This window comes from Mesocricetus auratus, unplaced genomic scaffold, assembly GCF_017639785.1.
Source record: "Mesocricetus auratus isolate SY011 unplaced genomic scaffold, BCM_Maur_2.0 Super-Scaffold_100009, whole genome shotgun sequence".
NCBI lineage: Eukaryota > Metazoa > Chordata > Mammalia > Rodentia > Cricetidae > Mesocricetus > Mesocricetus auratus.
The window spans coordinates 67,465,300-67,488,120 of NW_024429193.1; the positions used below are offsets into that span (position 1 = coordinate 67,465,300).

A 22,821-nucleotide genomic window follows, 5' to 3' on the forward strand; every position below is an offset into this window, starting at 1 on the left:
CAAGCATATGTGCAGACTGGACACTGTATGCATAATAAATAAATCTTAAAAAAGAGAGGGAGAGAGACCGCAAATACTCACACTTGGCCATCATTGTGGAATATTAGTTTAAGATGTGTTACACTCATTTGTGCTGTAGAATATTTGTTTATGAGGCAAAGATTGTTGCATTTTTTTTATTTGTTATGTATACAGTGTTTTGTCTGCATGTATCCCTGCAGACCAGAAGAGGGCACCAGATCTCATTACAGTTGGTTGTGGGAATTGAACTCAGGACCTCTGGAAGAGCAGCCAGTGCTCTTAACCACTGAGCCGTCTCTCCAGCCCTGTTGCATTCTTTTATGTTGCATTTGTTTAACTCTGTAAAGCTGTGTTACTTTGCCTGCCTAACCCACCTGATTGGTTTAGTAAAGAACTGAATGGTCAGCTGGGCATTGGTGGCACACACCTTTAATCCCAGCACTCGGGAGGCAGATGCAGGTGGATCTCTGTGAGTTCAAGGCCAGCCTGATCTACAAAGCGAGTTCCAGGACAGCCTCCAAAACAATACAGAGAAACCCTGTCTCAAAAAAAAAAAAAAAAAGAGGTCAATAGCTAGGCAGGAGGGAGAAATAGGTGGGGCTGGCAGGCAGAGACTAAATAAAAGGAGAAATCTAGGGTAAGAACAAGGAGCAAAAAAAAAAGAGGAAGGAGCAAGAAAAGGAAAAGGAGAGGAGGAGAGGAGGATGCCAGGGGTCAGCCACCCAGCCAGCCGTGGAGTAAGAAGTAATGAAAGATATATAGAATAAAGAAGTTAAAAGACCCTAAGGCAAGGGGCTGGAGAGATGGCTCAGAGGTTAAAGAGCACTGGAGCACTGACTGCTCTTCCAGAGAGGTCCTGAGTTCAATTCCCAGCAACCACAAGGTGGCTCACAACCATCTAAAATGAGATCTGGTGCCCTCTTCTGGCCTGGAGGCATACATGCAGATAAGAATACTGTATACATAATAAATGAATAAATCTTTTTTTTTTTTTTTTTTGGTTTTACGAGACAGGGTTTCTCTGTATTGTTTTGGAGGCTGTCGGACCAGCCTGGCCTCTAACTCACAGAGATCTGTCTGCCTCTGCCACCACCACCCGGCTAAATAAATAAATCTTTTTTAAAAACAAAGACCCTCTCAAAAACGATACAGAGAAACCCTGTCTCCTAAAAACCAAAAAAATAAAAAATAAAAATAAATAAAAACAAAAACCCTAAGGCAAAATGTAGTTACAGAGAAACAAGACAATTTAAATTAGAAAAGCTGGCTAGAAACAAGTCAAGCTAAGGCCAGGCATTCATAAGTAAGAATAAGTCTCTGTGTATTCATTTAGGAGCTGGGTGTTGAGTTCTCAAAAAGTAAAACAACAAACCAGCCATACCTCATGGTACTGTGCTTTGTGCAGGCCTACGGCTCTGACTTTGCCCCTTCTCAGTGAACAGCCTTGAACAAGTTACAGCCTATCTCAAAGAGAGCCCGTGGGCCTGTTTGGTAGAGGGTCACCATGACCTCATAGGTTTGTTCTAAGAGTCAAATAATATGTGACATGGGGATAGCTTATCCCAGAACACACATAGGGGCCTAGGTGGGCCAGGATTTCCTCCCTTCCTCTGGATGCTGCATTACTTGAAGGCTTGTTGTGGTGCTGTGGGTAGAACCCACCGCACCGTGAATACTAGGCAAGTGCCCCAGCTCTGAGCTGCACTTTTCTTGGCTTCGAGGAATCTGCGAGGCCTTCAGCTGAATGTTTAATATTCTCTGAGACTGTTGCATACAGACCACATACCGCAGCAGTGGGTGAGTACAAAACGGGCCAGCAGTCATTGAGAGAGACAGAGACAGAGACAACAGAGAGAAATACAGAGAGGCAGAGACAACACACAGAAACGGAGATAGAGAGGCAGAGACACAGAAAACCAGGAGACAGTAGAGACAGAGGCACCAAAACAGGGACACAGAAGGACAGCAATGAATACAGACAAGGCAGGCAAACTGACAGAGTCCTAAGCAAGCCAGGGGCAGATGAGCAACCCAGAAAGGGGCCTGCCCTTGTTCCTATTAAAAGTGTGGGGTTTGCAGTGCTGGCCTAAACCCAGTGCTTTATACCTGTTAGACAAGCACTCGCCTGTGTTAAACATTGTTTTCAGCTTTGAGTAAAGTAGAAACTGTTTACCAGATCTACATATCATGAAAAAACTGAGATCTTACAGAGTAGGAGGGAAATGAGATAGGCCTGGTAATACATCTGTAATCCCAATACACAGTGTTCAGTCAGGAGGTCAAGTCAAAAGCGGGGCTGGAAAGGTGGCTCAGCAGTTAAGAGCACTGGCTGCTCTTCCAGAGGACCCAGGTTCAATCTCCAGTTCCAGCACCCTTTTCTGACCTCTGAGGGGACCAGACATGCACATGGTACATATACATATATACAGGCAAAACACTATACATGTAAAATAAGTAAATACACCGATCACAATAAAGACCCACACTTTCAGCCAGGCATGGGTGCACACCTTTAATCCCAGCGCTTGGCACAATCAGGTGGATCTCTCTGAATTTGAGGCCAGCCTGGTCAACATAGCGAGTTCCAGGACATCCAGGGCTACATGGAGAAACCCTGTCTTGAAAAAGCATAAAAAGAAAAAAAGAAAAAAATAGTTTAAGGACAACCTGGGCTGCATACTGACACTGTGTGAGTTTAGAGTCAACCCAGACCCCTAGGAAGGGAGACAAGCCAATAAATAGCGATAGATGGCACTTTAAGTCCATGTTGCATTTTAATTTGCTTTGTGGATGTGTGTGCATGTGGAGGTCAGGGGACAATTTGCAGGATGGCCACTCCTCCCACCATGTGGGCTCCAGGGCTTAAACTCACAACAGGCGCCTGCACTCACTGAGCCATCCCGCAGACTCCCAGATGGTATTTACTTGAGACAAAAGTACAATTTTGCTTTAGCTTTTAAAAGCCAAAAGCAAAAGAGGAGGGAAAAGATGGGCCGCTCTAGTGAATGAAGACTTGGAAGTTGTAGGAATCACAAGCTTGCTTGCACATAGGGAAATGGCTTTCTAAGGCTGAAGAAAGAGTATAAATTATATAAGATACCCACATAGAGAAGCTGCCGTTCTCTTCACACAAGGTATTGTTGTGGCGTCTGTAAGGAAGGCTCTGAATGGGTTGGTTTCATCTGAGATGATGATGACCCAGGAAGGAACTTGCAATACTGTTTAGTGACTCTGTATCAAGTGTGTCTCAGGGCTGTGGCTAAACTCCAGACCTGAATACAGTGGCCCCCAAGTATTAGATTGTTTGTTTGTTTGGGGTTTGTTGTTGTTCTGGTTTGTTTTGGTTAAGTTGGCACAAGCTAAGAAAGAAGGATCAAGGAATTGCCTCCATTGGGTTGGCCTGTAGGCAAGTCTGTGGAGGCAATTTCTCTTCGGTCTTTGTTTTGTTTCTGAGACAGGATCTTGCTCTATGGCCATGGTTGAGCTGGAACTCACACTGTAGACCAGGATCTAACTGCCTCTACCGCCCAAGTGCTAGGATTTAAAAGGTGTGCCATCATGCCCAGTCCACATTCTCTTGATTAATGACTGATGTGGGAGGGGCCAGACACAAAGGGCAGTGCCATCCCTGGGTAGCTGATCCTGGGTTGTATAAAAAGCAAGTGGATTGAGCCGCCAGGGAGCAAGTCAGTAAGCAGTGGTCCTCCGTGGCCTCTGCATCAGTTCCTGCTTTGAATTCTGCCCTGAATCCTCAGTGATGGAGTGTGACCTAGGAGTTACAAGGTGAAGTAAACCCTTTCCTTTGTTTTTGGTCATTATGGTAGTTTGAGAGAAAATAGCCCTCATAGGGAGTGGTCCTATTAGGAAGTATGGCCTTGTTGGAGTAGGTGTGGCCTTGTTGGAGGAAATGTTGGGGTGAGCTTTGAGGTCTCGGATATGCTCCAGCTACATCCAGTACACAATTGCTTTTGCTGCCTGTGGATCGGGATGCAGAGCTCTCAGCTCCTTGTCCAGCACCACGCCTACCTGCCTGTTGCCATGCCACCCACCATGACAACAATGGCCCAAACCTCTGAAACTGAAAGTCAGCTCCAACTGATTGTTCTCCTTTGTAACAGTTGCCATGGTTATGATGTCTCTTTGCAGCAACAGGAACCCCCTAGCACAGAAGCCTAACTAGGACAAACATTCTCAAAGAGGTTTCCAGGCTTACCCAACCAGGCACATGAGGGAAGACTGGAAGTATAAGGAGTCCTAGCATGGTGCTGGAACACAGAGTGACTGACGGTGGGAGCCAGGCCAGCTCTTGCCTTCCGCCTGCCCAGAGAGGAATGCCACCCTCCAGAGAGACAAACTAACCTCTAACTCACCGTCCTCCTGCCTCAGCCTCCCTTGTGCTGGAATCACAGGCGTGCACACCACACCTGGCTCTGACAGTGCTTCTGAATGGGACTGGAGATTGACGGTGTTCGCTCTTTACCTTTGAATCAATAGGGCTCACACATGCTAAATGACTACATATTACTTTCTATGTTCCAAAGTGTCCAGAAAGTTCTGAAATGTGCCAAGAAGAATGGCATCACGGGACAGGAGAAGGCAAAACAGCAGAGCATCGTTGCAGGCAGTGGCCAGAGGTGTCTGAACCCAATACGAGTGTATCCCTCCCGGTGTTCTACCTCCTCCCAGAATATAAGGCTGGGGACCTGGATAGTGGCTGGCTGTTAAAAGCATTGACTGCTTTTGTAGGCGGCCTGGATTGGGTCTCAGCACTCACATGGCAGCTCACAACTGTCTGTAACTCCAATTCCAGGGGCTCTAACCCTTCTGTCTTCCTGGATGTCAGAAGAGGGGGTCAGAGCCCCTGGAATTTGAGATGCAGATGATCGTGAGCCAGCCACCATGTGGGGTGCTGGGTATAGAACCCAGGAAGAGCAGCCACTGCTCTTAATTGCTCCAGCCCAGTGATCCTTTTTTAATTTGTTAGTATAGTATACAAAGGAATAGGTTTCACTGTGAGATTGTGACACACGTTTATTATTATACTTTGTTCTTATTTATCATGTTGTCTGCCCCGCCCCCCACACTGATGTCCTCCCTCTTACCAGTCCTCTTCCTTAACTTGAGAGACTTCTGGGAGTTAACTAAAGCACTCTCCCAAGTGTGTCTGGGAGGCGGCACCACCCAAAAAGGAGGCTGGGGGCCAGATGGGACAAAATGGGAAGAAGGAAGCCCACTGAGCTCTGAAGTCCATCCTTGCACTTACCCTGGCTACTATCTCTCCTTTCTCTCCCTCCGAGTGTGTGTGTGTGTGTGTGTGTGTGTGTGATTTTTTTGTGTGTTGCCTGCATGTGTGTCTGTGAACTGTAAGCATGCCTGGTGTCTGAAGAGGCCTGAAGAAGGCATCAGATCCCCTGAAACTGGAGTTACAGATGGTTTCCAGACACCATGTGGATGCTGGGAATCCAACCCAGTTCTTCTGGAAGAGCAGCCGCTGCTCCTCACCAATGAGCCATGATACAGGCCCTCCCTCACTAGTGTTTGTTTATTTATTTGTATTTTGAGACAGGATCTCTGTGAGTTCCAGGACAGCCAGGGCTACACCTATGCCCTTGCCCCCTCCCTCCCCCTGTCAGGTCCACCCCCACCCCCGTTCCTGCTTTTTTGGATGATGCCTCTTCCCAGACACACCTAGGAGAGTGCTTTAGTTAACTCCCAGAAGTCTCTCAAGCTAACGAAGTTAAGGAAGAGAACGGGTAAGAGGACAGCAGTGGGGGGGGCAGACGATGACACGATAAATAAGAACCAAGTATAGTGGTAAACGTGTGTCACAATCTCACAACGAAGTATTTCTTTGTGTACTAAGAAATTAAAAAAAAAAAAATCAACTGCGCTTTAGAAAGCTGCCACCAGAGGGAGGGAGAAGCCTGTTTAGGGATCTGTTCAGGGTGCACGCAGCGGTCTGCCAGGAGACTGGAGATACTCGATTCTCTGTCCTGGTCCCGCCCTGGGCAGTCCTCAGAGAGGGCTTTAGAGCCTAGCAAGAGTGGGAGCTGCAGGAGGAAGCGGGCGGATAGCAAGGATGAGCCGAGGGCTCTGGGCCTGCAGCCGGGGCCCCGCCCACCCGAGCCGCTCTGGCTTCTCCGCCGACCTGCAGAGCTTAGCTCCAGCGGCTCGGAGACGGAAGGGCCGCTGGGTGCGGAGCAGCTGCGGAGAGGGGGCGTTCCAGTTACCTCCCAACCGATGGCATTCGGAATAAATGGGGCCCTGAGAAACCCAAACTCTCAACTTTCCAGGCCCGGGCGGGGCCAGCAGTGGTGACTGTGCCCTAACCCGCAGGGGCTGCTGTGGGTCCCCACCGCGGGGTGGGGAGGAGGAGGGAAGACCAGAGTCGGCAGGAACAATGCTGGCTCCCTGCCAGCAGCAGTGAATTGAATGGGGGATTAAGTAGAGAGTAGGGCTGGGAAAGAGAAGACAAAGAGAAAAGGGAAAGTGGTGGAGAAATTTCTGCCTGTCTGCTCGCCTTCCTTCCCGGTCCTGCGTGTTTCATCCCGCTGCGGAGCCTTTGAGCTGAAGTTAGCCTTTAGGAAAGACTTTTAATATTTTGGAAATTTCAAAAGTTTTGGAAGGCTGTGGGGAGTCCTAGGCACCGGCTGAGCTGTGGGACTTGTTCGTGCCCCACGATGGGGTTCTGGGTCTAACTGGCCGTTCTGCCTGTTTCCACAGTTCCTGCTGATCTCGGAGAATCAGGGTCTGTGCTGAGAAAGATGGCTGAGGAACGGTCTCACTGAAAGATTTAACCTCTGTCTGCCGCTGTGAAGAAGGGGCATAACCAGAGTCAGAAAAGAGGCTGGCAGAGGAGCGGAGGGCTCTCCCTTCAACAGCACCGCGGTGCAGGCCCTGGGAGAGGAGAAGGCAGGGACTGGGTGGACATCTTTACCCCCAGAAGCCATTACTTCACAGGGAAGAGGGGGAAGTCGAGTCAGCAGATGTCCACTCTGCCCACCAGAGCACGAGGCTAGTCCTCCCCAGTCCTCCTCCTCAGGGAGGGCCAGAGCAAGGTGACTTTTGTGTCACAGAAGTCAGAACTAAGTTCAAATTCCTCCTGAATCATCAGCGGTTCCCGCCAGCTCAGGAAGGACCTGGGAATGACCAACATGCCTTTCCACGCCACAAAAGAAGATCCAGGGTGATGACTGCCGTCTTTGGAACCAAGCTGGTTTGTCCTGAGCCATGTAGTATCACTCATGTGAGCAGGGTTTCCCTGACATCTGAGTGACCACACACACTATGGCCTTACTTTTGCTTTTCTCTCACATAAAGAAAAGGCACAATCCTAGGATCCCTTTCTTGTAGGACTCTGTTCTCTGGTTCCATGACCCCTCTCCTGAGAACAGAACCAACCCAACCCGGGACAGCTCAGCTGCGGGCTGCTGGGGTCTGAGTCACCAGCTGGAGTCCCAGCCTGACACACTGGCTTAACTTAAGGGGTGGAGATGGGACCAGGCTAGTCACTGCTCAACACCTACACCCCCAGACGCTTCCAGAGCAGTCTCCCATCTGCTGCTCTCACACTGCCCCCCAGCATGGCCAGATCCCTAAGGGAAGTTGGGAGAGGAACAGGGTGGGGGACTGAGGTTTTAGGGTGCCTGACAAAGCCAGGGGTTGACAAAGAGGAAAACTAGAGTTGACCTTTAGTCTTCTCTCTGAGGAGTGAGGGGCTGCTGTTCCAAAGGACAAGAAGGAGGCCAGGGTGTCGTGGGAAATGAAGGAAGGCTCAAGAGGAGCCCAGGGGGGCTGGGGTTAAGTGAGGTCAGCCCTTCAGGCCTCTGTGCCTGCTAAGGGGAACAATTGATTGGAGCAGCTGTGGGGAGCCCGAGCAGGGGCTGAGGAGGTCAATCAGCTCATGAGGGTAGGGGGTAGCGGGAAGCAGGGCCTGGCTCCTGGGCACTCAGGGAAAAGCCAAGGGAGGGCCCTTTCCACCTTCTCTGAAGAGCATATGGGTTCCAGAAAGAGACCCCGGGCGGTATTTCTGGGTCGCGGTAGCTAGAAAAGCGGGGCGCTAAGGGGGAGGTGAAGTAGGTAAGGCCACTGCGGCTAGCCTAGCGAAGTAGGTGAGACAGGGCTTGGGTGGAGGTGTGGTGGGAGTTCTCACAGCTGTGGGGTGCTGTCACAGGTGCTGTTGACCTGACAGGTTTCTGCAGTGGCCTGGAAAGAGCCTGCTAAGATCCTTATCCAGGCAGGAACAGAACTGGTTTCTCGACTAGCAGCGCCAACAGGGAAAAAGCAAGCGGAAGCCAAAAGGTCAGGAGGGCAGTGCCAGGCCCAAAGGAGGGTGAGGAGACCTGGACCGGGCACCTTGCTGTCCCAAGGAGGGTTTCAGCAGCCTTTGCAGGGGCCTCTTGCTTTGTTTGCCTCTACTTGCCTAAACCGAATCACTTTCTCTGTGGTCACACCCTCTACCCTGTCCCCTGTCCTGCTGGAGCAGGACAGACGGCCCAGCCTGGAGAAACACCTGGTTGGACTCAACCCATTCCCCAATTCTCACCCACACAGAGGCTCCTTCCCGGTCCTTCAGGGAAGGAGAGGGCCAGGACACCCCCATCCCACCCCTCCACGACCTCCTTAGAGCGGTTTCCTTTCTTCTCCACCACAAAGGCCCTGGCATCCAGTCCCATCCGTCTTGGCCAGTAAGGGCCATAAGCTCTTTGTCAGGCCCTGGGGTCATAGCACCTGGTCCTTTCTTCCTTGCCTGTCCCTCTAAAAACCTCAGCTCTCTGGGGTCTAGATTTCCTTACTCTCTCTGACCCTTCCTGGCCTCATCTGTCTGCCCAGGTTTCTCTCTTCTTCTTTGTATTTTTTTTCCATTTTCTGCCTCTCCTAGGTTGGGTGTGTGCATTTGTGTGTGTGTGCACGTGTGTGCGTGCATTTGTGTCGTAATGCATGTGTGTGCATGTGTGTGTGCACTTGTGTCGTGCATGCATGTGTGTGCATTTGTGTGTGTGCACGTGTGTGTGTGCATTTGTATCGTGCATGCATGTGAGTGCATTTGTGTGTGCATTTGTGTTGTGCGTGCATGTGTGTGTGCATTTGTATCATGTATGTGTGTGTACATTTGTGTGTGTGTGCACGTGTGTGTGCATGCATTTGTGTGTGCATTTGTATCGTGCATGCGTGTGTGTGTGTGTGTGTGTGCGCGCGCGCGTGCGCGCACGCACGCACTATCCCCCCCATACTTCCCACCCTGCCGCTTTTTCTTTCTCGTGATTCCCTGACTCTAGTTCTACTTTCCTGCCTGTGGGCTCCTCCACCCTGGCTATCAATACCACACGTGGCACTGGTGTCTGGTGCTGGGGACCTCAGAGGTCCACTGAGTCCTGTTCATGATCTTCTCTGGTCTCTTCCCCTGTGTCCACAATCGCTGACTTTTGTCATTGATGGGCCTTTCCCTAACTCCAAGCTCCTGTCTCTTGGAGGGCAGAAATAAGAGTTGTCTCCATTCTCGCCTAAGGTATTGACAGACTCTGCCAGTGACCGGCGGTTTCCCTACCATCTCTTCACACAGGCCCTTTCCTTGTCTCTGCCCTTTCTCTGGATGGCTTCCTGGATGCCATTTTGTGTGAAGACACTCTGCTGTCTTGGAGGCTTGGTCCTCCTGTGGTTAAACTCTTGGAATCTGGGCCTCAGAGAGAAACGGCTCTACCACAGAGGCAGTGCAGAACCTCAGGGATGTGCTGGGTGGGGGACCTTTGAGGCCCTTGCTCCCAGCAGCACTGTTGAGTAAGGAAGGCTTACTCATGTACGGTGTGGAGGAGAGGCTCTGCTGACTGCCAGGGCTGCAGCAGGGCGGGAAGCTGGAGCAACTCTCTCACAGCTGAGTCAGGTGGGAACACCCTGCTCCCATCCCCCTGACCAGGACTGTAACTTGCCTGTCATCCCAACTCTGAACAGAGCCCAGGGAAGGGGCAAGAGGGGCAAACCTCATAGCTCTCAGGGGGGCCTTGACTCTGAGCAGCCTGCAGTAAGACTGAGGAGCTCAAATCCCCTGAGCTCCAGACCCCAGGACCAGGGGCAAGCAGAGTAGAGGCCACGTTGAAGGCTGGGGACAGACACCGTAGGAAGAAAAGCACCAAGGCTTGGAACTGAGTTGTGGACTCCAGCAAGAAATCCGTGGGAGAAATATCTGTCCCTTTTGTTTATTTACTTTTTTGTTGTTTTTTGTTTTTTATATAGAGAGGGTTTCTCTGTATAGCCCAGGCTGTCCTGGAACTCATTCTGTAGACCAGGCTGGCCTCTAACTCACAGAGATCCACCTGCCGCTGTCTCCTGAGTGCTGGGAGACAAAGACCCTTTTTGAAGCCTGTCCTCAACAGAATTTTTTTCCATTTGTGAAAAGACCAAAGTCAGGTGTCCCAAGGTCATCCTCAGCATCTCCCTCCCGCCCCCCAATTCATCCCATCTGCAGAGAGAAACCACATTCTCTGCCTTACTTTTCTCTACCTTGGACCCAGACATCATACCAGCCCCCTGCCTGCTCTGCAATTACTCTTCCATTTCTCTAACCCAATTCCTCCTAGGAGCCAAATAAAACACCCAAAACCCCTTTCACAGCCTGTGACCTGGTCCCAAATCACCTTGGCCTTCTAGGAAAGGAAGCAGTGGAGCATTCAAATGGCAACACCAACTGAGAAAAACTGTTGCACTACCCAAGCCAAGCTAGCAGACACACTGAGGGTCAATGGGTTGATAAGATTGCAAACCTTCTTGAAGGAGCTAAATGCAGAAAGGGTAAGGGCCACTTAAAGGTGACCTAATACCATTTTCCTTCATTTTGGACATGAAGAGGCCGCTAAGGTAATTTCTGTTTTATTTTATCTGGTTTTGCTTCTGTTTTGTAATGCTGGTGATGGAAACTTGGACTTTGTGCATGAACTTGTGCTCTGTCCCTGACCTACATCCATCCTTGCTAATTTTTCACGTGGAGTACTGAAATGATAAGTTAGGTTTTGATGTATTTCCCTAGAATTGTGCAGAGTGAATTAGAAAAGTAGAAATCCCCAACTCTTTGGTGTTCTGAAAAATACGATATGCTTCATTGCAGTTTCAGCATACGTGCTGTTCAAATGAGGACTGTTTTATTTATTATTATGGTGTGTGATATGTGAGGGTTTGTGCATGCCATGGCATACATGTGAAGGTCAGAGGGCAATGTTCAAGAGTTGGTTCTTCTGCTGTAGGTTCTAGGAACCCACTCAGGTTGTCAAGTTTTCACAGAAATTGCTTTTACCCATTGAGCTTTCTCATTAGCCCTCTTTTTGTTTGGTGGCAGCCCCAACTTTGTGATTATTTTTACTCCCAATACTGGGGATTGAACCCAGGGCCTTGTATTACTAGACAATCATTCTAGCACTAGGCAAGCTATGTCCAGCCCTGAGTTGTTTTGCTGGGACTAAAGGTAGTAGTGGTGGCGCTCTCTCTCTCTCTCTCTCTCTCTCTCTCTCTCTCTCTCTCTCTCTCTCTCTCTGTCTCTCTCTCTCTGTCTCTCTCTCGTGTGTGTGTGCGTGTGTGTGCGTGTGTGTGTGTGCGTGCGCGTGTGTGTGTGCGCGTGTGTGTGCGTGTGTGTGAAGGCACACACATACCATGACACAAGCGGAGGTCAGAGGACGACCCCGGGTGTCGGTCCTCGTCTTCTACTCTGTTTAAATAGGTTCTCTTGTTGTTCATCACTCTGTACACCACAAGCCTCCAGGGTTTCTTTTGTCTCTGGAAGAATGTTCCCACATCTAGCTGTACCACATCCAGCTACACCATGTGAGTTCTAAGGCTCCAAACCTGGGCACTCATGCTTGTACAGCAAGCACTACCCACCACGTCATCTCCCCACCCGGTACGTTCTTTTGAGACAGGAGTCACCCAGTAGCTAGAATGGCCTTGAGCTCACAGCCTCTCACATGCTGGGACTAAAGGTATAAGCCACCATGCTTTAAAACAGTTTGGTGTTGTAAAAACCCAAAAGTCCAAAGATGTTTGAGTAACTTGCCTGTAGTCACACCTTGAGTATGTTTGTACTCTGCAGGCTCAGGAGGGTGCCTAAGGAGGGTGAAGCCAGGAGCAGAAAGGGCCTGTGGGAGATCTGGAGGTATGGGGGAAGGACAGCGGCAGCTATAGGGTGCTGACTGGCAGGACACTTTTCTCTGAGAGTCCCAGACGGGAGCAAGGGCAGCCTGTGGACATCACTGGGCTCATGTGGGACCATGTGGGAAGCCAGTGCATGTGGCCACTGTGGGAAACGGGTGACAGAGTGGGAGTCAGCTCCTGAGAACACAGCGCTCCGACTAGGGGACCAGGGCTGGGGAAGAGAGTAGAGGAGACACTGCTGCCAGGCAAGTGAGACGCCGTGCCGTGCGTGGCTGGCCTGCCGGGACAGCACCCTCTCCCACTGCACCCCAGACAAGGCCAAACAGGGCCACTTGTCTACCACTGCCCGGGGAGCCACAGGATTTTACTTTTTAAGACATTTTAATAAAATTAACAAATAAATATTCTAATCATACAGACTACAAGGGTAGAGGCCAGAGAGAGTCTCCTCCAGGAAGAAGGACCCTGGTGTGGAGCTGACGCTGCTGACCTGGAGAGGATCCATGATGGTGCACGGGGTTCTAGGCTTTTCTAGACTGTCCCTCTCTGGCACAGAGGAGGCAAGGAACAAAAGACAGTGAGTCTGAGGACTAAGGGGAGAGCTAGCTTGTGAGACAGACAAGGAGGGAGCTCAGTGGCTGGGGGCAGGGCAGGGGCGCAGGAGAGAAGTCTCTGGCAGCTCTTGCAGCACTCACTCTCGGACGTAGACCCTGGTGCACACAACGTCGTCTGCTGTCATGGTCTAGAAGGGTAGAAGCGGTTATCTGGTGAGGCGTTAAAAGGGAAGCTTGAGACATCTTTACTTCCAAGCCCAAACAGGCAAGAGCAGATGCAAGAGTGCCTGGGCATCCTTGCTGGGGATCAAGCAGAAACCCACTTCCTCCCGGAGTCCAGAGGCAGGCGGGGATAGCCTACTGGAAAGCTGTGGGTGCCTCTGGGTACGGTTTTGTTGTTGTTGTTGTTGTTTTGTTTTTTTGGTTTTTCGAGACAGGGTTTCTCTGTATTACTTTAGAGGCTGTCCTGAAACTTGCTCTCTAGACCAAGCTGGTTTCGAACTCACAGAGATCTGCCTGCCTCTGCCTCCCGAGTGCTGGGATTAAAGATGTGCTCTGGGCACATTTTTATTACACAATACAGCCCCATCAGGAGGTTGAGGAGAATGGCCCCAGCCACTTTTGGACCTGATGTAGCCTGGAGCCTGGCAGAGAAGGCTGAAGGCAGAAGGGGTCTCCAGAGGATGGGAGGGGCGGCGCTCACCAGAATCAGGTCTCCATCATTGGTCAGCTCTCTGGTCCAGGAGGTTTTGGGGCCCTCTCCCTTCAGAAGCCTCTGCTCACACACCATTTTGTTTTCACTCTCCCATTTTACCAGACTCTGCAAGAGACCAGAGGCCAAATGGGTTGAGTTCACAGTCAGGGCCAATGCAAATGAAAGGAGACAGACCCCTTCCAAGGACTCCCTCATGAGGGTATAGGGAGGCTGGACACTGAAAAGCATGGCAAGTAGGAGCTGTGACAGGGAGGTGCCCTCCCCAGTCCTCACCTTACAGGGCCTCCCGTCCACAGTCTGCTCCTCAAACTCCTCGCCAATCTTGAAGTTAATCTCCGTGGTCCGCACAGTGGTGGAGGTTTTGATGTAGAAAGACTCACCCTCCTGCTTGATCTCTACTGTTGGCTTGGAGGCTGCAGCCACAGCGATCTTCCTCAGCATCATATTCACCCCTGCAGGGAGAGAGGCTTGGCCCTCACACACCCTGCCTGCCACGAGACAGCCGGAAGAACCCCATTGGAGACCGACGGTGGGGGGGTAGGGGATGGGGTGGGTGGTGACAAGGGGCAGTGGTGGAAGGCTGTGGGGAGAGGGAGGAGGGGCAGAGAATACTGCCTGAACCGTGACCAGCAGTGCACAGGACTCACCGACTTCCAGAAACCCACTCCTAGTGTCCTGAGGGGCAGCTTCCCCCATGGGCTACCTGGCAGGCTCTCAGTCTGGGCTTTCACCCCGGGGCTGGAGACCGCTGAGGTAGGCTTATCAGCGCCACTGCGCTCCCTGTGCCCACTTGCAGGGTAGACCATAGACCAGGCAAGCAAGGTTGCTTTCCTCTCTGCCCCAGCGGTCTACCCTGTCTGGTGTGAGGTTAGGCCCTGATTTGCACAACTTCTGCACCTCCCAGAAGTGAGGAACAGAGGAGACGCTCCCTCTGCAGAAAGCCAGAGGCTTGGGGGGTAAGTTCCAGGAGCTGGGACAGTCCTGCTCCAGTGGAGTGACCCTGAGCAGTTTACAGCTCAGCGTTTTCCGGCTTCAGATTCCCCAACTGTCGAATGGAAATAGCTTCTTCAAATTGTCCTAGGGCTCCATGTTTAAGAACTTAAGATACCAGGCAGTGGCCGGGCAGTGGTGGCACACGCCTTTAATCTTAGCACTCAGGAGGCAGAGGCAGGCGGACCTTTGTGAGTTTGAGGCCAGCCTGGTCTACAGAACGAGTTCCAGGACAGGCTCCAAAACAATACAGAGAAACCCTGTCTTGAAAAAAAAAAAGAAAAAAAGAGCCAGAATATAGTGAAACCCATTATTTCATGCAAGTAATATGGACAAGGTTCTTTCGCCAGGGTGCGCTCTGGTGCCCCCAGGTCTCCTTCAAAGGGGAAGAAAAGGGTAACGTTCCCTCCCTCACGCTAGTGTCTCAAGCCCCTGGATGCTCTAGGGTTTCCCACTTGGCCTCTGTGTATTCAGTCTCTGTGTATTCCGTCTCTGCTTTCCTTCCCTGCCCCCAGTTATGAAGAGACCGTGAAGATGGAGAACATTACTCTGCTGGCACAACCAGAAGGTAGGGACACCCACATGAGGGTCTATCTACTCCCACCCCTCCAGGCCTGTGGAGGTGAGGGAGAACCAACCCTTCAAGGGTACACCACAGGACAAGACACTCGAACTGACAAGGCCCCTCACGTACATACACATGCTGATGCATCCCCATAGCTCTGGGATAGTTCCTGAGAAGAAAACTGACACTACACTAAGCCCCAAAGCTGACTCACCCGGTCTCAACAAAAAGCCCTGCTGTGTTGGCCCTGACTACCAGGGTGAGCCCGGAGCCTCCTCCATAACGTGGACCCTTGAACAGGGACTGAGGCGTCTGCAGAGACTGGATTCAGAAGATGCCTCACTCTACCTTGTCTTGACATCTGCAGGGCTGGGGGCCTGGCTCAGATGACCTTGGCTGACACAGGGCGGTTTGCGTAACAGGTCTGTTTTCAATCTGCCCCCTAGCAAGTCGCGTGGCTCTAAGGGACCCTACAGGGAGGACAAACATTCTGAAGGCAGATAATAGGGTTGGGCCTTTCTTTCCCGCTGGGACCTGGGGCTGATGCCAGGCTCCCATACCCACCAGGGAGCCAGGCCAGAATTCAGAGCAAATGGGGGGCAGAGCAAATTGGGGGAGCAAGAAAAATGGGTACGTCACTGCGGTTGGCTGACACAAAGGACTAACAGCAAGGGAAGATGAGAATGGAGGCCCCGCATCCCGCGCAACATTCCTTTTCGTTCCAGGCTTACTTTTGTCTAGTCCCTAGCTCCTCAAAGGGTCTCCCCTCTTCCCAGCCCAAGCCCGTTCCTCTCCAGTCCAGAAAGGGAAGGCATGCTGATCTTAGGCTCTGGTGCTGTTTCCACTCCCCGGGTGGTTAACTCCATCTCTCCTCAATGTTTCGCCTTTCCTGTACCTTCTAGACCAGTCCCGGACGGAGGGCAGCAGAAATTGGGCAGGGAAGGTCCGAAAGAGCGTCTGGGTGTTTTCTGTGTTCCCACTCTTGGCTCACAGCCCAGCAGCGCTGGGTGCAGCTGGTCCCTGACTGGGAGGGACTTTTGGAAACGGGGATTGGTGTTTCACACGAGGACATTTGTTGAAATCCAAGAAAGTGGTAATTGTCCAGAGCGATTTCAGGGCTTTGGAGCCCGCTTGCTGTAGGAAAATGTTTGTCTCACAGGTGGGGGTGGGGTGGGGAGAGCAGAGCGGAAAGTGCAAGTGGGGGAGGGTGCGGGAGCTAGAGAGGTGGACCACCTGGTGGGCGGGGCCAAGTGTTGGGGGTAATGGCCCTGTCGTGGGGATTGGGTTACTGTTAGGGTACGTGGAAAGAGCTTGGAATGTCTCCTAGGGCTCCCTGGATACCGGAATCTCAAAGTTGAGCCAGGTGCCCTCCCGGCCAGCAGGTCCCGGCGCCCTCTCTGGTCCAGGCACCGAGGCTAGCCAACCCCCCATCCCCAGACTAACCTCGTGCTTCTGGTTTTTACTTGATTCACAGGCCCTGAGTCACCATTGAAGCTGGCACTGGTGGGCGCCCAGCCTCAGAAAGTAGGATTTAAGATCCAGGGCCTGGTGCCCCAGGACCCAGGGTATCCGGCACGCCCCTTTTCTAGGATGCAGACTCCTAGGCGCCCACCCCCTGATTCGGCCCCCTTTTCTTTATGGCCTTCGCTTCCTCCGCTCCAAGGAATCCAGCGCCCTTCTTGCCCCCTCCCCAGAGCTCGAAAACCTTACCCAGAGCTTTGAGCAATTCCTCAAAGTTTTCCGATCGGATGATCTTCCAGTTGCCAGAAAAGTTAGGCATGGTGGCAGTGAGGTGGCTTTCTCTTTAGATCAGCTGGAGCACTGGACGCCAAGTCCTTTAGCCCAAAGATACTTCGCTGCCCCTTTGAGGAATTAATCCTTCCACATGGGGTCCGAGCCGCGTGGAGGACAATTGCAAAGCTGCTGGGCGCCGGCGCTCTAGGCTTTTATACCCAGCTGGTGCAAGAAGCGGCCCCGCCCCCGCCCCGCCCTCCACCCCACCTGGGGGGGCACTGCTCTGTGGCCACCTCACCCCAATCCTTTCCGGAATCCCGCCTGTTTCTAGAACGTGGGTGGGTCTAGGGTTCTCTAGCGGCCAAAATACCCTTCTCCCGCATCAGTAGGCGGACGGGGAAGCGTCGGAAGACAAGCACAGGGTTTGTGCCTCTGGCAAGAACAGGGCACGCCTCGCCTGGTCATGGATGCTCCAGTCTCACGGTCTGCAGGGCGAATGCAGGTCCCGTTTCACCAGTTCCTACTAGCCCGCTACCAAACTCGGTGCTCTGGACAGCTCGGCGCCAGACATCTGGAGACCCCACTAGAGCAGTAACTGGGGTCTTGCATCTGGCACTGGACCCTGAACGGAATCCAATGGAGAGCTTGGAATTCAAGCGTTCCTTTGGGTGACTGGGAGGTACCGCTCTGTCCTCCACCCCCCTGACTCAGCTCTGGGTTCGAGTAATGCCTGGGGACGCCTGAAGTGAGTGAGCACAAGGCAACTCATTCGTTCCTCCCCAAGCACTGGACGGACAACGAAGGGTTAAGCTGGAGCCCCGGGCGAGGCTAGGAGGGCAGAGGTCACAGCCAATCACTTGACACGACTCTTTATTAAGGCGCTTTCTCTGTGGCTGCGCTTCCCGGGCCCCCTGTGCGCTGCGATGCTACTGGGATTGGGGGGGAAGGCTGGTTGTGCGGGAGGGGGTGGGTCTCGGTGTAAGATGTCCACATCCTGAGCTGACAGTGCGGCAGGCCTGGCCCCTTCGAGGATTTTTTTTTAAGTGGGTGAATCCTTAGTGGAAAGATCTAGAGACCAGGAACAGAAAGAACAGGCAGGGCCTGGAGGCACGCGGGTAACCGGAGGAGCCCCACCACCAGCCTTCTGGGATCCTCTTGAATCCCCCCCAGGATCTCAAACAAGGTCCCCTGCCTGACCCCTCCTTGTCAGCGTGCCAAGATTGGAGCAGGCAGTCCTGACCTGGTGAACCGGGGACTCGCAGGCTTTGGTGGGAATCGAATTGAGCTGTGGATTAACCTCAACGCCAGGCCAGACAGGGTCATGAGAGTCAGGCCTAGGTCGAGGATGAGGGAGGGAGGTTGCCTCTCTGGACCGCCCCCTCCCCCACCCCCACCCGCCCCGCAGCCACCACCACCCACGAGAGTGGGACCCGTCAGCCCGAGTCCAAGGTTCCAGATTGTAAAAAGGAGAGCTCATTGGGGGTGGGGTGAGGGGTGGAGGGAACAGCACAGGCGCCACAGGAAGAAAGAGGACACCAGGTTGAGCAGTTTCACCGCAGACAGCTGCAGAGGTGGGGAGGAAGGGGACCCTGGGTAACACTCTGAGTCCAGGTTGGAGCGCTCCCTGCCCCGCGCCCCCAGCATCGCCTTGCTATAGAACAGTGAAGGGGGGGTTTTAGGTTCTGACAGTGAAATCCAGCTTCTAACCCAAGAGTGGAGAGGCCTGTGAAGGGAACAAGGCAGGAAACGGGTGCCGCTGCCCACTTCCGGTGTGCCCAGTACCTCTTCACCGGCCAGTGTGCCCATCTCCACGGCTCCAGACTCCTGGAGCCCAGAGGCAGGAGAGCCCATGCTTACTCGGCTGGCATTCTCCCTCACGGAAGAGAAAACTGCAGGGCAAGCCCTCACTCTCCCCAAGAGCTTTGAGGACCTTCAGACAGTTACCAGGCCTGGGATGGCGAATCCCAGAGGCCAGAGCCCGGGAGGAGGTTCCCCCAGGTAGGAGTGGGAGCCCCGGGCCCACCCCCTACTCTTCACCCCCCCACCCCTCCTCTAGCAACTGGCTTAGAGTTCCAGAACCAGAAGTAAGACAAAGGGAAGTAGGACTGGGCGGGGAATTTCTTCCAGATGTGTTCGTGGTTTGGCTGCTCACGATCAGAGCTCCAAGCACCCCACCTTGAGAGTGAGGGTGGGGGAGATACGATGACCGGCTAGGGCTGGGGGCTTCAGCCTCCAGCAGCCCTTTCACTCCAGGGGAATGGGAGGGGTGCTTAGGTGGGCAGCTGGGAAAAGGAGACTCTGAGGGATGAGGGACCCTGGAGGCCCTAGGAGGGCTAGCAGAGATGGATGGCGGATGCCACCTCGAGAGGCAGGGCCCGGTGAAGGGAGGAGCTGCAGTCAATAGGAGTTCCATGCCCAACTACTGCCTTTAATTTCCCACTGGGATCAATAAGGAAAGGAATTTCCTGGTGCCTCTGGCCTTTCAATTATAACCAAATCTGCTGCAGCTCTGCCCTAAGTGACCCCACTTCATGATCCCACCCCCCTCCCCCCGTGGGGCTCCCTCTCCCGCCAGAAGTTTGGAGACACAATAGGGAAGCAGAGGCAAGCAGAGGCAATGGGGAAGAAACAGACAAGCCCAGGAGAGTGAAGGAATTTGCGGTGCTTGTTCCACGGCGTGGCTAGGAGGAAGGTGGTCTCGGGCTCAGAGCACAGGAAGAGATGGGCTGAGATGGCGGCAAGGAACGGGTGTAGGTAGACTGTGCTGGGGGCTGCAGTACCCGACTTGGGAGAGCAGACATTTCTGCCCTCTGCATCCCTTTCCCTGAGGCTGTGTGGAAGATGAAGAGCCACCCAGTCCATCATGGAAGAGGCGAGGGTTGACTGGGGATAGGTGGAGTAGGAAAGTCACAAAATTCCCACACTCACCCTCACCCGGGACTAGGGAGATTCTCTACCAAGGTCAGCACTGGCGGAGGCTGTCACTGAGGCCAGCGCTACTGCTTCTACTGGGAAAGTCAGCCCGGCTGGTGGTGATGGCACTCTGAGGCAGAAGAGAGGCTGTGTTTAGTTAGCCTTGTGTCTCCCGAGCCCTGCAGCCCCAGGACTCCACTGCACAGAGCTTAGATCCAGCATCCTCCCTCTATGAAAAGGGGACTCTTGTGCCTGCTCCTGTCTCCCTGGCTTAGGGACCCAGCCTTTGTCATTGCAGCAGAATGGAGGGCAGTAGAGGCCCAAAGCTGAAGTACAGGGTCAGGAACCTAGGAAGGAAACATCTCACCTCCCGGAAACACTTGGGTGCAGGAGGGAACTCCCTGAGAACCAGGAAAGGATGATAGAGGTCCCGGAGAAACCTGAGGCTAAGGGGAGGTTCCACCCAAAGGCAGAGGATGCAAGCAGGGTCAGCAGGACAGCACAGGAGCCTAAGAGGAAACAATAGGAAGGGCTGAAGCAGAAGGAGGGGCTGCCCCAAGTCAGAAGAGGGTCTGTGCAGCGCCCAGGCAGGGCCTCTGTTGCTCTTGGCTCTACCATGCTTTTCCCAGCTCCAGCTGCCAACGCTCTCCTCGGGGCTGGGCTGGGTTGGGCTGGCTGAGCCAGGAAGACAGGAGGGTGGGGTAGGGATGCACTGGCTGAGGACGTGTCCAGACTGAGCTCAGTCCCCTGCGTGGAGACTGACCTGCAGTTACACTTGGGCTGGCTCTATGGTCTGGTTCCTACTACTGTATCCATCTGCCATTAACAGTCCTGTATCCAGCCTTAGCAGCCAGGAGAGGAGGGATGGGGCTGTAGCCTTGGACGTCCTACAGGCAGGGTAGATGGGTTTTATGACACCTGGGCAAAGTGGCCTGTTCTGAAAAGGACACACAGCTCTGGATGGCCCAGCCTCCTCCAACTCTGCCACTTTGCCCAAGGCACTGGGCCTGGAGAACCCCAATCCAGTCACTTCCTTGGTGCTGCCTTTCCTGCCCGCTGAGGTAGGAAACAGGCTGGAACCTGGGACCCTCTGATTTCCCATAGCTTTGATACTATCTGGTGCCTGGAGGAAGAGACAGAGGCAAGCGGCCCAGATGCTGGGCCTCTCCCCACCCTTGTCATCTTGGATCAGCAGAGATAGCAGGGTTACAAGACTTTAGTCTGCGCATAGAGATGGTTCATGGAGATGGTTCAGTGGTTAAGTGCACTTGTGCTGCTTTTTCGGAGGACCTGAGTTTGATTCCTAGCATCCACATGGTAGCTCACAATCTTTTCTAACTCTAGTTCCAGTGGATCTTTTTGGCTCACAATCTTTTCTAACTTTAGTTTCAGTGGATCTTTTTGGTGTGAAGGGAACAGTTGTGAGCTGCCATGCGGTTGCTGGGAATTGAACCTGGAACCTCTGAAGAGCAGCCGGAGCTCTTAACCACTGGGCCATCTCTCCTGCCCCAGTTCCAGTGGATCTGTTGCCCTCTTCTGGCCTTTCTGGGCAGCAGGCATGCATGCAGTGCACACTATACATGCAGTCAAGCACATACACATAATTAAAATAAGTAACAATAAAGCTTCAGATTAACAAAGAATTCCGAGACTGGTCCCTTAGTCAAGCCAAGGCCTTGCTCCTCACCTGACCTCCACTCCTATCCCTTCCAAGAGCAGACCAGAGAGTCGGTTAGTGGGCAGGGGTGGGGAGGACAGGCCCCACAATGACCTACATCTAATGGTTTCTTCTGGGCAGTATGAACAAAGTGGGGAAAAGATGTGTGAAGTGGCAAGTTCTGGTTTTCTTCCCTGTGGGTACCAACTTTGGCAAATGCCAGCTACCAAAGAAAGACTATACTGTCCCAGAACCACCCCAAACTGTGTTCTGTTAGGGCCCCAGGGTGCCTCACTCCCAGAGGGCACTGACTGAGGCCTATGAACCTGTTAGCCTAGCAGAGCATACATGCTGTCCAAACGATGCCCCCAGCTTCCTCCTGTCTGCCACTCCCCTTCTAACTTGGGCCAAGCCATCTAAGTGGGAGCTTTGGAACTTGAGGATTAGCAAGAACATGTCTCTGGGGAATTAAAGAGGCCAGTATTTCCTGGATTTCGTAGCTGCCAACTGTCCTGTTACTATCTCATGGTCTTGGTCTCACACCTCCCAAACCCTGGTAACACGGGTTTCCCAATGATCTGGGTTGTCAGTGGTAGGCTCAGTAGCTGGCTCAGAGCCAGAGATGTCCTAGAGCCAGGGCTCACAAGGACACCTTGCTACCTACTCTGCCAGCTAGCCCGGTACAGGGCAGCCAGTCTGGATTCTCTGGGTGTGGGCTCTAGTTCCCTCCCCAGCAGCCACATCATTGCATTCCTGCCTTCTTCTTCTTTTGCGTTATAATCTGGGACCTCTCATAAACTGTTTACAAGTAAGCAAGCAACTGTGCAGGCTAATTTTATGTCAACTTGACACAGGCTAGAGTCTAAAAGGAGAGAACCCTAATTGAGAAGATGCCTCCATAAGATTGGGCTGTAGGCAAACTTGCAGAGCATTTTCTTAGTGATTGATGGGGGAGGGCCCAACCCACTACCGTGGGGCCAGGCCTGGGCTGGTGGCCCGTGGTTCTACAAAAAGAAAAACAAAATAGGCAATGGTGGCATATGCCTTTGACCCGAGCATTTGGGAAGCAGAGGCAGGCAGATTTCCAAGTTCAAGGCCAGTCTAGTCTACAGAGTGAGTTCCAGAACTGTCAGGGTTACACAGAAAAATCCTATCTTGAAAAACAGAACAAGCCTGGCGTTGGTGGCGCACGCCTTTAATCCCAGCACTTGGGAGGCAGAGGCAGGCGGATCTCTGTGAGTTCGAGGCCAGCCTGGTCTACAGAGCGAGTTCCAGGACAGCCTCGAAAGCCACAGAGAAACCCTGTCTCGAAAAACCAAAAAAAAAAAAAAAAAAAAAAAGAAAAAGAAAAACAGAACAAAACAAAACAAGCAGGCTGAGCAAACTATGGGGAGTAAGCCAGTGAGCAGCTCGCCCATGGCCTCTGCAGCAGCCCCTGCCTTCAGGTTCCTGCCCTGTGTGAGTTCCTGTCCTGACTGCCTTCAGTGGTGGTTACAGTGTGGATAGAGGTGTAAGCCAATGAACCCTTTCCTCCCAA

General features: G+C 52.6%; 1 protein-coding gene and 2 long non-coding RNA genes across 7 annotated transcripts; 1 reads left to right on the forward strand and 2 right to left on the reverse strand.

The window, feature by feature from the left end:
- The first annotated feature begins 6,053 nt into the window (after positions 1-6,053).
- On the forward strand, positions 6,054-7,360 carry LOC121142224. 2 transcript variants are annotated; one of them, XR_005879203.1, is made up of 2 exons: positions 6,054-6,365; positions 6,745-7,360. It is a non-coding gene; the product is annotated as an uncharacterized LOC121142224 (long non-coding RNA). The 2 variants fall into 2 exon arrangements; XR_005879202.1 differs by having other exon boundaries at positions 6,054-6,335.
- Positions 7,361-12,518: 5,158 nt separating this feature from the next.
- On the reverse strand, positions 12,519-16,912 carry Crabp2 (cellular retinoic acid binding protein 2). 3 transcript variants are annotated; one of them, XM_005080107.4, is made up of 4 exons: positions 16,691-16,912; positions 13,699-13,877; positions 13,414-13,530; positions 12,519-12,898 (listed from the first exon to the last, which is right to left on the reverse strand). In XM_005080107.4, the coding sequence occupies exons 1-4, from the start codon at positions 16,758-16,760 to the stop codon at positions 12,848-12,850; spliced, it is 417 nt and encodes a 138-aa protein (XP_005080164.1). In that variant the 5' UTR covers positions 16,761-16,912; the 3' UTR covers positions 12,519-12,847. The 3 variants fall into 3 exon arrangements, with proteins under 3 accessions (XP_005080164.1, XP_040608454.1, XP_040608455.1); XM_040752520.1 differs by lacking the exon at positions 16,691-16,912 and adding an exon at positions 15,876-16,055; XM_040752521.1 differs by lacking the exon at positions 16,691-16,912 and adding an exon at positions 15,195-15,332.
- Positions 16,913-17,427: 515 nt separating this feature from the next.
- LOC121142446 lies at positions 17,428-18,733 on the reverse strand. 2 transcript variants are annotated; one of them, XR_005879482.1, is made up of 3 exons: positions 18,422-18,503; positions 17,955-18,048; positions 17,428-17,782 (listed from the first exon to the last, which is right to left on the reverse strand). It is a non-coding gene; the product is annotated as an uncharacterized LOC121142446 (long non-coding RNA). The 2 variants fall into 2 exon arrangements; XR_005879481.1 differs by having other exon boundaries at positions 17,430-17,782; positions 18,497-18,733.
- Positions 18,734-22,821: the final 4,088 nt, after the last annotated feature.